This window comes from Phacochoerus africanus, chromosome 8 (assembly GCF_016906955.1).
Source record: "Phacochoerus africanus isolate WHEZ1 chromosome 8, ROS_Pafr_v1, whole genome shotgun sequence".
Lineage (NCBI taxonomy): Eukaryota > Metazoa > Chordata > Mammalia > Artiodactyla > Suidae > Phacochoerus > Phacochoerus africanus.
In genome coordinates this window covers 102534595-102549126 of record NC_062551.1, presented here as the reverse complement: position 1 = coordinate 102549126, position 14532 = coordinate 102534595, and the positions used below count along the sequence as shown (strand labels likewise).

The window sequence follows — 14532 nt, the reverse complement described above, 5'->3', positions numbered from 1 at the left end:
ACAATTCAACTCAACAACAACAGGTGTAAGTTTCTCTGGGAAGCTACTGATCAAAGTACCCTCAGCACACTGGGATTGTGTCAAGGTGAGTTAGCATCTCCTCACATTGCTCAGCATTTCTTGGGGTTGTGCCAAGGACTTCCCAGTCATGACTTCAGATAGCATTTGAACCCTCTTTGTTATGGGGGACAGAGGAAATAGGAAAGTGTGTGAGAAGGCTGTAACTACCTTGACAAAGGCTTCAACACAGTGCTTCTGGAGTTCTTAAGGAGAAGAAATAACAGTTAATAGGGGAGGTTAAATTTAAGAGGAAGATGGAAAAGAATGAAGACTTTCTTCTACTCTTTTCCACCATTAGATTGTAAGTTCTATTCTCCTAGGAGCCCCAACTACCATATATCCCAGTGCTTAGCACATAGTAGGTGGCCAATGATTATAATAATTGTGATAGGTAACATGTCTGGGACATTTCCCACATGCTGGACACTGTTCCAAGTGTTTCATCTACCCTACCTTTTTGAATCTTCACAGTTACTCTTGAGGTAGGGAATACTGAGATCCCTGTGTAACTGATGAGGAAATTGTGACACAGTGAGACATCTGGAAGTGACACAGTGAGACATCTGGAAGTGACAGAGCTCTGGTTTTGAACCCAGATAATCTCATTTCAGAGCCTGCACCCTTGAGCACCGTGCTATCATTAAGTCTTTTTTGAATGAACACATGAAAAGGTGATGGCATTCTTGGGACACAGGGTGGGAAACAGCCTAAACAAAGGCTTTGAGGTACCATTCCTGCTGTTTGCCAGGTATGCCCAGCTCTCCCTTTCTAGGCACAGGTAATATTGCACTTCTCTGCCTCTTTGCAATTAGTGTGGTCATGTAGGTGGCTTTAACAATGAAATGTGATCAAAGTGATGCGTATCACTTCCAGGAAACTGTGCCAAATCACCACGTTCCATGTCTCTGATTCTTTGATTGTAGAAACACCTACTGACATACACCTTCTGTCTTTCTGGCTACCTGAGCGAATGCAGTGAACAGAGCCTCCTGCCAGCTCATGATGGATACAAGAAATAGAGTCTAAGAAATAAACTTGTGAGTAAGAAATAATCTCAGATGTTTGGGATTTGTTTATTAACTGACCTTAATCTGGCTGATCCTAGCTTGTACATAAATTGGTCCTAGAAATGGGGTACTCATGCAACAACAACAAGAAAGTAACCTAAAATATGTGGCTATAGTTACAGGATTTGGTAGCAGGAAGCAAGGTCATTATCAGAGGCTGGAAATACACTGATTCACGTTCTGCAGTGATGAATAATTTGGTAAACTGTTGTGTACAACAACTTGGAAGGTAGGTGACATAACAAATGAGCCTGTAGCTCTAGGGGAAATAGTTGCAAAACATAATGTTAATAGAATGTATTGGCTGCTCTTGGCAACCTTCAGGAAGGTGTTCTGTGGTTTGAAATAAACTTAGAAAAAACTTGTTATAATACAAGTAGTAATGAAAGGGAATTAGAAGAGTCTAGACATTTGTGGACTTGTGAGATTGGAAGAAGCAACTGATTTCAACCCACTTTGTGAAAGGTAAACCTGAGTAAGCCTTTGAGGGAAGAAGACATGAAGAAAATTACCCCCTGTGGCAATGTTCAAATCAAGGACTTGGCCTCCTCACCCCGTTGTTCATGCTTCTGAATGGAGTCAGATGACTTAGAATGGAGACACAATTACGTAAACCTTTTTGATTAGACAACATGATCAGAGGCGAGTGGCTAAAAGGTTAATAAGCTGAGAGGATCTGAGATAGAGAGAGGCATGAAGGTAGGAAGAAAACAAATAAAGCAAACATGGCCATTGCATCTACAAGGATTCTGTGATGTGATGGTTGTTACCTAGAATTCACTGAAACCAATAGGTGAGAAGGTGACTACAGTTTTGGGAGAACTGTAGTACTGCTCAAAGAACCACAAGCCTAGATTAAAAGACACAGGAATGAGAGAAGTCCTAAATGCCTCTTGGCACAGGAAGGATATGGTCAAGGAGGATAATAGAAATGGAAGAATACTCCCAGGGAACTGGGAGACATGGAAAATAAGGACAAAGGAAGTTACTCCAGGGAGAAGAATTGTAGCCTAATGGAGAAACATGTGCTCCCCCAGGGTAGAGAGCATTTCCCCAGTGCTATTTCAGAATTGCTGTGGACCAATGACTACTGTTATCTCCTGTCTTCTTTTTGAGTGGGAGTGTTCATTGTGGATGGTTTGTCTTTGTCCTGTCATACATTGGGTGTATGGGAGGCAAATCATTTGTCTTTTGGAGTCAGCATGTCTCTAGATGCAGAGGAGCTGTATCTGGACCAGATGTAGATTATAGTGAATCACCCCTTGTTATATAGACTATCACACATCACCCACAAACCATAAGTTTTGAGGTTGATGGGGGCTCTGATAGGACCAGCACAGGGCTTTTGGATTTTTCCCCTTGATGGTGGTGGTGGGGGCATGGATATATTTGGCTTGTGAGAGAGAAAGTGAGCCAAAGATTTCATGGCCAGACACATAGACTTTGATAGTGCTGTTGGCCAAATATCATTTAATGCATCCATACCCTGGGCAGATGGTAAGATTGCTTTCGTTGCCCTCTTTGAAGATAGACATTGCCATGCCCCTAGCTTTTGCCTATAAACATGAGAGGAAGCATTAAGAACTGTGCTCTTGCCCTGATTTGGTGATTCTGGGAGCCACTGTTGATGTAGTGTATCCACAACTTGGTCCTGGGTGACCATGGCGAGCAGATTTCCCTACTGATCTAAGATGGATGTATAACATGCACAGGAAGTGAAGTTTTGTTGTTAGAAACCTCTCTGATTTACAGATTGTTTTTTCACTCCCAGTATAATCTAGCCTTATCCTGACTAGCACAGGCCTGAAGCCAGCAACATAGATCCTAAGAACAATTAGAAGCCCAATTTGATGGAAGCATAGAATCCTTGTAAGGGGAGAGACAGGAGGAAGGTCTTAAAGGAGAGAGGAACTCTGCCTGCTGTTGGAAACCACATTCATAGATACAGTGGGATTCAAAGATGCTTTCTTGGTGACCTGGTAGAAGGTCTCTAGAAAGATGTGCTGCAGAGAGAGACTGGGGCAGCTAGACAAACTGGTACACTGAGGTCATTCAAGTGAGAGGAAGGCAGCCCTAAAGCTTGAAGAGATGAGGGGTGAGCCATAATGGTTCAAGACTGAATTTAGGAACATGGTAATTTGCGTGATAGAAATGGGAGGGTCAGGAAGAGAAGAGATGTACTTAGGAAGCAGTGAACTATGTGAGTGCCTTGAAATTCCATCTTCCAGCATGCTTATCTTAAAAATATAGGATCAGTGTACATCTAAGAATATGGTGCTGGTCACAGGTGGATGTCTTAGCCTCCACAGGCTGGAGAAATCTGATACATGTATTTGGTCTGTTCCACCCAAGTCTCTAGGTAGAGTTATCCATGTACTCAGAGAAATGGGGTTCAGATGGTTTTAAAAGATACCTGGAAAAGCTCCTCTCAAAATCCCCCAATTAATTTATCCAATATTTAGGAGCTTTGCAGTTAGAAGTTCCTCCCTGTGGTTAACCTCAATTCCTCGGGCTGCAGTTTTGATTTCTTTTCTTTCTGGTCTATACATAGGCATATTGATGATTTTGTTATTCACATGCATCCTCTGTAAAGGTACATGGACTTGGGACTTAACACCCAGTCTACTTCCAAAAAAGAAGTGCATGAGGGCGTCTCTTTAATGATATAAGATGCCAGCAAAGCTGATAACTTGAACTCTCCTGACAAAATGGTAAACTGTAAAAAAAATTAAAAAGATTAAAACAACAAGCCAAAACAAAACAAAAAAACCCTTCTGCATGCCAGGTAAAGTGGATTTTTCTGACCAGAAACAAATTCTGAACAAAATGATTACCTTTAGTACCACCCACCTCTACATTTTAAGTTCCTTTCATCTTTATTGTGCCTGCCTTTGCCATTTTGAGATTCTAGAGTCTATCCATTCATATACCTCTCTATATATTTATTCTTATTTAACCCTGGATTTAGATTTTAGTAAAGCATTTAAAAAATGTATTGAAAGCAAGGTGCAAATGACTCACACAGCACTTTGATGATAAAAGTGCTGAATAAATGCTTGTTACATGAATGAATGAGGGAGTGACGGATATGCAAATATAATTTCTGACTGTAATTAGCATGTTCTTTTATATCTGATTGTCTGCCTCTGAACAGGGAACACAGCTTGAAATTGAGGGTATGGTGGCTAGCAGAGGAACCATGGAAAGGAATCTTAAGGCTCTTGGCAAACAGAAGCCTTCCTGGCAGGGCAGTGAGAAGTATAACCAAAAAGGAGTGAGGAGTCTTTGTTTCCAAAACCCCCTTCCAGGGTCTTCTGCTGCCCACATCTGTCCACTCTCTCTTTAGGGCCTTGTAGACACAGCCACACCTGGCTGGTTCATATAAGGGAGGCTCAGCTTACATCCTGCACAGCCCAGAACACACACGGGTCCTGGATTTGCCATTGTTCTTGTCCCGATAAGGCTGAACCCAGGCTCCTAAGAGGCCATCCCTTCTCCCTGTGACCACCCTCAGCTGATGCCTACTTATCTGGTAATCTTCTCAATCCTTTGGTCATGTGGTCCTTCCTTCCTTCACCCCAGGCCAAGCCTGAGTCAGGATGTTCTCAAGATCCTTCCTGTTTCAGCTGCATGTCTGCCTGCTTGCCCTTACTGCATGGCAGCCTCCGACACCCCCTCAAATCTGCGCTGCGTTCTCCCAATCTGCTTTGAACGGCTCCTTTTCCTGAGACTCAGCTGGTCTTCCTTTTCGCCTCCATTTTGAGCCCTCTTATGCGCTTCTCTAGAGTTTTTGGGAGACCATTATTCCACCCTGCTTTTTGTTCTTTCTGCTTTCAACCCCTGGCAACCACGTCTCAGCTCTGGCAGTTGAGCTGTAACCTTGGGCAAGTTATTTGATCACTGTAAGACAGAGATTCCTCATTTGTAAAGCAGGGACAGTCTCAGGTGTAGAGTTATGGGGACTCAACAAACAAAACACAGAAACAAACAAAAGAAATGCAAGCCCTGAGCACTGGGCCAGGCACTGAGAACCTCATTAAAACAGAACACTTTCTCCTGTTTTGTACACTTTCCATTCCTTCTCCCTAAAGGCAACTGAATGTCCTTTCATTCTTCCACCTCCCTCCAAGATCCACAGGCAGTTCGTTCCTCTCTGAGGACCTGAGGACTGTAGGGAAAGTGCCGTCTGTGCTGGCTTCTTTCCAAAACAGCCTTTTCCAAAGAGCAGTTACCTGGCAAGAAAGACCAGGACTGGTGCAGACTATGATATTCACGTGCACATCTCACTCGAAGGAAGGTATCACACCCCAAAGAGGGACCTATTTTTTTTTTTTTTAAGATGAGCATGGTGATGGGGGCTGAATATAATACGCAATTTTTTGTTCCAGTTTTGCTTGTTTATTTTATCTTTTAACTGGGCTTTTTTTGGAGTAGCGGGTTGAAGGGCATTTGGATAATTCATCTATGAGTACGTGAATGAGTTTTCCTCTTTTCAATTTTCCCCATTTCTTCTGCTTTTTTAAAATTTTTGTGGGGGAGTGGGGAGTTGGGAGGATAGAGGGTGATAGAAGACAGTGCAATGATCAGGGAAATGTGGGAACTGATCCCGAGTTGGTCACTGAGGACGTAAATTCACAATTTTGCATGCAGGGGTAGGCTCTTGTGTTCAGCCTCCCTTTGGAGGGAGCAGCTGGTGCTCTGTTACACTTCCTGAGGATCAGGTAGGAGAGGGACGCCGGAGCATTTGGGGAAAACAGACTTGGGGCAGAAGGGGAATGGTGTATGTGGCTATGTTCTTCCTGTGGTTCCCATCTTTGGGAAGAAAGATCACCATGCTCCCACTGTGGCAGCTCATGCCCCCTCCTTTTTCTGGGAAGAGAAGGAACATGAGGAGCTGTGGGTGGGCGGGAGGGGCATGTGGAATGTGAAGGAACAGCAGAGGACACAGTGTATCAAGCGAGGGAAAAGGGAGCAGGAACTTCTACTAAGATAACCAGAAAAAGGGACTCCAACAAGAGGCTACAGTTTGGGCTACCCAGTGAAGAACTGACTTATTTTAAATCTCCAGAATTAAAGCCGAGGGAGGACATCCCATCTATCTCTTCTCAAATTCTTTTGTTTGCCAATACTACTTTCTTTTGTCTTGGAGCATGAACTGCCAGTGCTTTGCACTTCATCCTTATATTTGTGTGCTTTGATGCTGAAAATTTGCTCAGAAACCATGTAGAAGAGGATAGCATCCTGTGGCATGGCCAGTCCAGGAGAAGTGGGGCTAAAGCTCTGTGTTGAGAAGGGTTCCGGGGCTGAGTCTATACTCCAAACAAAGGGTCCTGGGATCCATTAAGGCTGGCATTGGCTAATGCTGTCTGCCGTGAGCCTGGGGTGGGTTTGAAAGGAAACCCTCTAAAAGGTGCCATCTAAGCCAAGGGCCCAAGACCCTCATTTAACTTGGGAGGGGGTTGCTGGAGCCCAGAAACATCAAACTAGTTGCCAAAAGCCACAGAGCTATTTATTATTGCATCAGTTTATTTTTTAAAAGGTCTCAGGATCAGAAAAAGAATGATGATTTAGAGGATTAACCATCCTGATAACAAACAGCAAAAAAGCCCTATCTGCCTTTGAGGCATTTAGGATTAAAAATAAATCTTCCTGAAGCCTTTTGTTGGATATTTCATCACATTTCTGGGAGCTCTGACTGGTCCTCTTTAGAGCCAAATATGCAGACAAGCCTGGGGCCCTTCTCACCGATTTCAGAGGACTTTCAAAATCCATAATATTAGACACTTACTATTTCTTCAAGAGCAAGAATGTTCTTGGATAAAGGGATAAAGAACTATGAAGAGATTTTTTGAAGTGTTATTTGACTAGGGTTTTTGGACATTTATTTGAATTTAACTTCGGAATCTTTTTTTAAATGCCAGCTCACTCAACGTAATTTTTTTTTTAAGTACTTTTTACAGTCTATTGAGGAGAAGTCCAAGATGGGATTTGGACATGGCTTTTACTAATCATGGTAGCCGACAGTAGTCTCCTTTCAGGAATAAATAGCAAATCCAAGTAAAAGACTTAAATCCTTCATCAGAGCCAGGCCATAATGACCCACTTTGAGGGAAAACGGGCCCCCAGACCTCTCCCCTCCTTGCCTGAGAATTTAAACATGCAGATGTTCTCTTGGAAAATACGAATATTCCTGGGTGTAATGGCATTTCAAGTTCATTGTTAGTCACTACTGAGGAGAGAAGGAGAAGCAAGCGGTGAGGGGAAGGGATTTGTCACTACCTGTGGAAGAAGAGGAGAGGTTGAGAGAGAACCTATTTCCTATGTAACAGCTTTAGGAGTTTTGCAGCCCAGAGACGGAGCCCACTGTCTCAAGACCCGTCCTGACTCTGGAAGTTTCCACCGACCTTAAGCCTTAACTATCTGAAGACACAGTCACTTACATTAAGTAGCTGATGAAAACCAGACTGATAAATAAGCCCACAAGATGCCTTTAGAAAATAGCAAAGGGAAAAGAAAAACAATGTAAGAACGTGTAGGAGTGCCTTCCCTCCGACATTTCTGAGAGAAGATGGGAGTTGAAAACCTCAAACAAAATGTTTGCCCCATCTCTCTTGGCTAATTTTAGTTATCTCGGTTCATGGCTATGATTCATCCCTAAAGCTGTGAATTGCTGAGGAGGGAGGAGGAAAAAAAATTGACTTAAATGTCAAATAAGTAGGAACAAAAATATAGTTTTCTTTTTTGGGGAATTAGAATTCCAGGATATGGGGAATCTTTTTTTTTCTCCTGAGGGATGGAATACTTCAAACTTCTAGAAAAATAATGATCTTCAATCCAAACACTGTCAAGAAAGAAAAGAATTGATTATGCTATGTCATGTCTGAATTTTTGCCTTCATAGTACATTTTCCTTTTCTCTTTGTGTACCTCCTTAAATCCTATTAAACTAGAAATGACTAAGAATCATATGTAGTTGAGTATGGTGGCAGTTTAATATGTAGACTCTAAGGAAAATTGGAGCTCTTAGAACAGATGAGGGAGACATGAATGGAGACAAATAGAACTATGAGAAATAAGGCTGGGATGGATGGTAGCACAGAGACAAAGGCAGGTTTCAATGAGGTAAGGTGCGGTCTTGCCTATTAAAGAAGAACAGGTGACACAGATGGTTTGGTGAAACTCGTCCTTGGAAAAGAAAAACATTTTTCAGTTTAGTAGGTGTCCTCTAGTAAACCGGTTACCATTTTGCATGTCCATAAGTTTGGAGGAAAAAAATAGCAGTTACTACTCTTCTACTCAGCTCAAGGATTGATTTCACTACCTGAGGACCTGATCCTCTCCACCAGTAGTTTAGCTACTGTCCATGTGTTTGCCTCTCTTTGCTCTCCAGAATCCTGAGCAGGAAAAAATATAAATTATGGTTGTAAAAATAGGCTCAAGGATGTTAAAGGAAGATAATACCACGTGGAAGCCAAATGAAAAAAGGGAGTTTCTCCTTTCTACACTGTTGGTGGGAATGTACGCTAGCATAACCACTATGGAAAAGAACTAAAAATGGAACTGCCACAGAATTCAGCAGTCCCACTCCTGGGCATACACCTGGAAAAAACCATAATTCGAAAAGATACTTTACCCCAGTGTTCAGTGCAGCACTATTTACAATAGCCAAGACATGTAAGTAACCTAAATATCCATCAACAGAGGGACAGATAAAGAAGATGGGCTACATATACACAGCGGAATATTACTCAACCATAAAAAACAATAAAATAATACTATTTGCAGCAACATGGGTGGAACTAGAGATTATCATACTGAGTGAAGTAAGTCAGGCAGAGAAAGACAAGCATCATATGGTATCACTTATATGTAGAATCTTAAAAAAATGATACAAATGAACTTATTTACAAAACAGAAACAGACTCATAGACATAGAAAACAAACTTATGGTTACCAGAGGGGATGAGGGGCATGGATTGGGGGGTTGGGATTGGCATATGCACACTGTGTTAATAAAATGGATGGTCAATGCAGATCGGCTGTATAGCACAGGGAACGCTACTCAATATTCTGCAATATCTGTATGGGAAAAGAATCTGAAAAAGAATGGCTATGTGTATATGTAAAACAAAAAGAGCAAAGAAAGTGTTCCAGTGACTTCAGAGCAGGTGCCCTGCAGCCCTGAAGATAATGAGGAGATGGGTCCATGATGCAACTGGGAACATTGATTTCTGTATCTCCCCTGTTCTCAGCCCCTTCATAGCACTCTCCACACCCTCCTATGGCTATGATCCTTTCTGTTCCCCTCATACTTGGTAGGACTCGAACAGCTGGAGTCATTGGATCTCATCCCCTAAGACCCAAAGTGTCATTCTGCTGACAGGACAAATGCATCCCAATAGATAGATGAATGGGATACAGAGAGATTCTGGAAGTTGCAGAATCCCACTGCTTGGTTTGCATTTGAGGAGACTGAGATCTTGAAGGGCCAGGTGACTTTCTTGCCTAAAGCATTCCCTTCTTTGCATCTTCTGGAAAATGTCAACGTAGTCACTGAGGCTGTGACTACCTATCATTGACTCTAATAGAGATTTTAAAGTTCATCGAAGATATTTGCCAGAAGGCTCCTTGGCCATGCACCTTGGCCCATTGCTGTTATAAATTTCTTTCTTTTCAGACTAGGTGTATTTAATTTTCTGAGCCTCTGTGAGATGGGCCAAAGTCCAATGAAGACCTGTTTCTATTTTTCATTTCTCTGATCAACTTTTACCTTGTGTGGCAGTGGTAGGTGTTAAATTGTGTTCCCCACACACGTCAAAGTCCTTAATTTCCAGGACCTATGAACATGACCCTACTGGAAATGGGATCTTTGTAGATTGAATCAAGTTAAAACGAGGTCATTAGGGAAGGTCCTGATCCACTGTGATGTCATAAGATGACAAACATGCAAAGGCATGAAAGGAAAAGGTTATGTGACCACAGAGGTGGAGATCAAAGTGCTGTGGCCACAAGCCAAGGAATGCCAAGGGCGGTGGTCCCTGATGGGAAGCTAGGAAGAGTCAAGGACAGATCACTCTTGCAGGGCTTTAGAAGGGGTGTGGCCCTCACAACACCTTGATTTCAGACTTCCAGCTCCAGGACTGTGAGATAATACGTTTGTACTATTTCAAGGGCATGGCACTCAGTTACTGTAGCACTAGACAGCCATCGATTGCAGTAATAAAGGCAAAGAGGAAGGGCAACTGGAAACCCAAGGGGAGAAAGAAGAACTGGTTTTCTTGGGTTGGTTTACTCATGTCATTGGTATTCAGTTTTCATTGAAGTAATCTAGAGTGTTTCCACATGCTCCTTTGAAAAAAATTCAGGAGGTGACCCTCCCTGTCACGTGGAAAATATAATGCAGCTTGCTATTTGAATAAATTTCCATCGTAGAATAATCAGCTGTTTTTTAGTATCCTAGGTTAATAATCTAGTTTGTTCTCTTTAATCTGATGGATTTGGTCTTTTTTCTAATTTACTTATTTTGTCTTTTAAGGTTTTATTTTGTGGTGTAATATAATAATGTATATTTCCTCAAAATACAGAATCAAAGACATTTAGAATACGAATTACCCATAATATATTTGTTAGTCTACACGACGATCTGTTCCAAAGTTTGATTTGCTCTCCATAAAGAATGCTAAAAATTAAGTCAGCCCTTACGGTAATCAGTTTCAGTAGTTTCTTTTGTGATGCTGTTCTCTGTTTACAAACAGCACAGATGGAAATAAGGACTACTTAGAATCACATTTTTCAAAACAAAAAAACACTTTTAAAGTCTTACAAATTATATGTATCCGGTGTTCAAATTTAGGAGTTCCCGTCGTGGTGCAGCAGAAACAAATCTGACCAGGAACCATGTGGTTGTGGGTTTAATCTCTGGCCACGCTCAGTGGATTAAGGATCTGTTGTTGCTGTGAGCTGTGGTGTAGGTCGCAGACACAGCTCGGATCCTGCGTTGCTGTGGCTGTGGCTGGCAGCTATAGCTCTGATTCGACCCCTAGCCTGGGAACCTCCATGTGCTGTGGGTGCGGCCCTAAAAAGTGAAAAAAAAAAAAAAAAAGTTCAAATTTAAAAACATCTATGAGGAAAACTTTCACGTATCACCCACTTTTTAAGCCTAGTCGCATTCTATAAGCTTTTCCAAGATAATCTATTCTACTTATTACTCAATCTTCTAAAAATCTCAAGAGTTTTTAAAGAAATCATGCCCTGAAAATTTAGGGGCGAAACAAATGTCTAAGAGTGGCGGTACACAGATGTTCTCATTGATCAGCAATCTTGATTCTTTTTAGAAGCCATTCTGGATTGTCTCAAGTGCTTCTTGGAGGTTGGGGGTTCCGTTTATGCTCTGTGCAAGGTACACCTGGATGCCCATGTCTTTGAAGGCACTGGGATATATGAGTCAGACAATAATCCATTCAATACATTACACTAGTCCATCTGTAGGATGTTTTCTGCCCTACTTACTCTGGGAGTCACAGGACCTGATCTTAGGAGCCGGGCTCCTGGAAGCAGCATGTTGGAAACACTTACTTGAGTGTGGTGAGTTCCGTAAGGGATGGCTGAGTAGCCTTGAGATAGCTCTCTCTTCGTGCAGCCACTTTGGGAGAAGGCTTAGGACTTGTGTCCGAATCACCGCTGTCTTCATCCCCCATGGCCTTGATGTAGCTGCCACTCCGCATTCTTCGGCAAGGAATCTCATCATCTTTCCCTCGAGGGGTGTACCCCGTCCATTCATCTTGAGGGACCTAGGCAGATAGGAAACAGAGAGTTGCTTTTTTATAAAGGTCTACATTCTTCTTTTCTTTCCTGTCTCTGAATATGGACAATCCAGGTAATTACCTAAAACTGTAGACATTAACTTTTCAATAAGAGTGTTTCACTGTAATTGGTTTGAAAATATTTTGAATACGTGCAAATCTATGTCTCAATCTTTGAAACAACTGGTGTGCTGGGAAAAATGAGAACTATTAGCTCTGATTCATTTATACTTCTTGGTTTTCTCACACTGGAAATAATTGCCAGGCATATGAATGCCATTGGAGAGAGGTTTTGTTTGAGCTTTTCAATGATTTGTTTTCACTTGTTATTTAAAATTCAAGACTGTTTCTGTTCTGTGGACACCTTCCCTGCACCTTCCATCTCCAGCATCTTGTATCCAATCTTGCTGCCTCTTAAACCGGTGGTCTGTACTAGATGCATTCACTTCCCAATCACCTATTCTTTCTGAACCTCCCCCTTAATTTGGATTCAGCTTTCATTGCTTAAAACACCCTTTGAAGGTTTCCAATGATCTCCTCCTGAAAGCTGGTGCCATTTTATTAATTTTAATTTTTTTTGGCTTATACACACAGAGAGAGACAGACAAACCAACACAACACCTCTTAAGAGCATTTTTCCTTTTGGCTTTCTAGTTACTCTACTTACCTGTTACAGCATCTGATTATCTGAATTGTCTTTTCCTCATGCTTTGCTGGATCCAGCTCCAAGTCCCTAATTGTGGCTACTGCACAGTGTAATGTTCTCCAGTACCTTGCTAATTTTTCTTTCTACCGTCATTTCCTTTGAGTTCAGCAGGGCACCACATTATGCCATAGAGGGCTTCTTTCTGACCTTATTTGCAGTTCTTAGTTTTCTCAGTTCAACATGAACTCAACCTAGGATCTCATTCCTTTTCCATTTGGTAAAAGGAATGCACAATAATGACCCCTCTTTTTACCCATTAAAAAATAATAAACAGCCTATGTACCACGCACAGAACACTGCACGGGCCTTAATTAAAAGAAACCAGAATATGAGGAGGCTGCTTCTTGCCCTCAGCGTGCTTGTAACAGAGATGCAAAGGCAAAGCATAAATAAATTTGGGAACAGTTCCAAGTCTGCATGCAAGTTTCAGATGTGGTGTCATAAATGACATATGCTCTGAAGAGACACCTGAAACAGGAGTTTTTGGTAATGGTGATGGGGAAGGAGGATCCAGGAAGGGCTCCCTAGAACTGGCCAGGTTTGAAATGAGAAGGTAAAAGGGGATTTAGTATTTTCTTGCTATTAACTGATTGTCCATTAAATAATGCACTGTTTCATTACCAACATTTAACTACGCTAAGCAATTTGCTTAAAGGATCTTATTTCATCAAAACAATAACCCTGTGTATTTTTCTATATTTCTCAGATGAGGAGCAGAAGCTCAGAGAGCTTAAGAAATTTGGCAAAGAACACGTAGCTGATAAATGGCAGCACTGGGATTCAAAACATTTTTGGTTTAACTCAGAGTTTACATCATCTAAATTTTATGATCAATAACATATGAATTTAAGATCTAAAGTGTTAATAAAATTGTCCACAATGGCACATAATACAAAGAAGACAGATTTCTAAACATTATAGGTTCTAGGAACTGAGAACAGATATTCCACTAAAAGCGCTATTCTTTCTTCCTTAACTTATACATTTATTTGTGTAGTTTGAAAGTATATATCTAGAAAACACCAGACTGAAGTGAGGCTACTATTCATGGACCTGAAAACAGTGCTTTGTAAGTTCTAATGCAGAAAGCTATCAATAAAGTCTAAGTTTTACTGTGAGGCTTTTTAAATTTAAGACTCTTCAGTTGCTTCCTATGTGGAAGTATGGTTCTAAATGGTTTATAAATGTTAACTTATTTGATCCATGCAGCTGAGGGGTAGTGTTACCATTATCCCCATTTTACAAAGGAGGAAACTGAAGTTATACAACTCATCCAGCAACCCAGCTATGAAGGGGCAGAGTTCCACCTCACCAGCTCTTGGGGGTCTTGCTGCAACCACTATTTGATGCTGTTTCTTTTCCTAGGTTATGATTGTGTGGCACTTACAGAACAAACAATTGCAGTCCCGTGACACCTTTGTGATCCATCCTGTGTGGTCCATTTGCCACTTAATAATTATGGTAGTAACAATGTAGAGTTTTTACTTCTTTAGCTAAACAGCATCAAAATCACTATAGCAACAAGGGAGATTTCTTAGGGAAATTATAAATGTTGAGAACGTTCTTGTTTTCCTTCAGTTGGCAGGTGAGTCACTGCAAAGATATCGTGTTCAGAACCTCATTATTGACTCAGCTGTTACATTTTATAAATTAGGTTTGTACAGCTGAGGGTCCTAGGGGATGCAGCCTGCACTTGCCATTGCTTAGCGCTGATGTGCAGTCCATAAGCATGGCTCTCTGAAATATATCAGAGACTAATGACATACTATTAGCTCATATCACTTATGAAACGAAACATGGCAAATTTCTGTTTACGTGGGTTTTTTTCTAAGTTAGTTTATGGTAGAAACTTAGGCTTATGCTAGAAACAGGCTGCAACTGTTGCTAAGGGGACCAGC

At 41.5% G+C, this 14532-nt stretch overlaps 1 protein-coding gene across 4 annotated transcripts in view; it reads right to left on the bottom strand.

The window, feature by feature from the left end:
* Positions 1-14532, bottom strand: part of DLGAP1 (DLG associated protein 1) — a 328364-nt gene that overhangs the window by 245623 nt on the left and 68209 nt on the right. For all 4 annotated transcript variants that reach the window (XM_047793788.1, XM_047793791.1, XM_047793792.1 and 1 more), the window contains one exon: positions 11702-11916. In XM_047793788.1, the coding sequence (XP_047649744.1) occupies positions 11702-11916 (215 nt within the window). The remainder of the gene's footprint in view (positions 1-11701; positions 11917-14532) is intronic.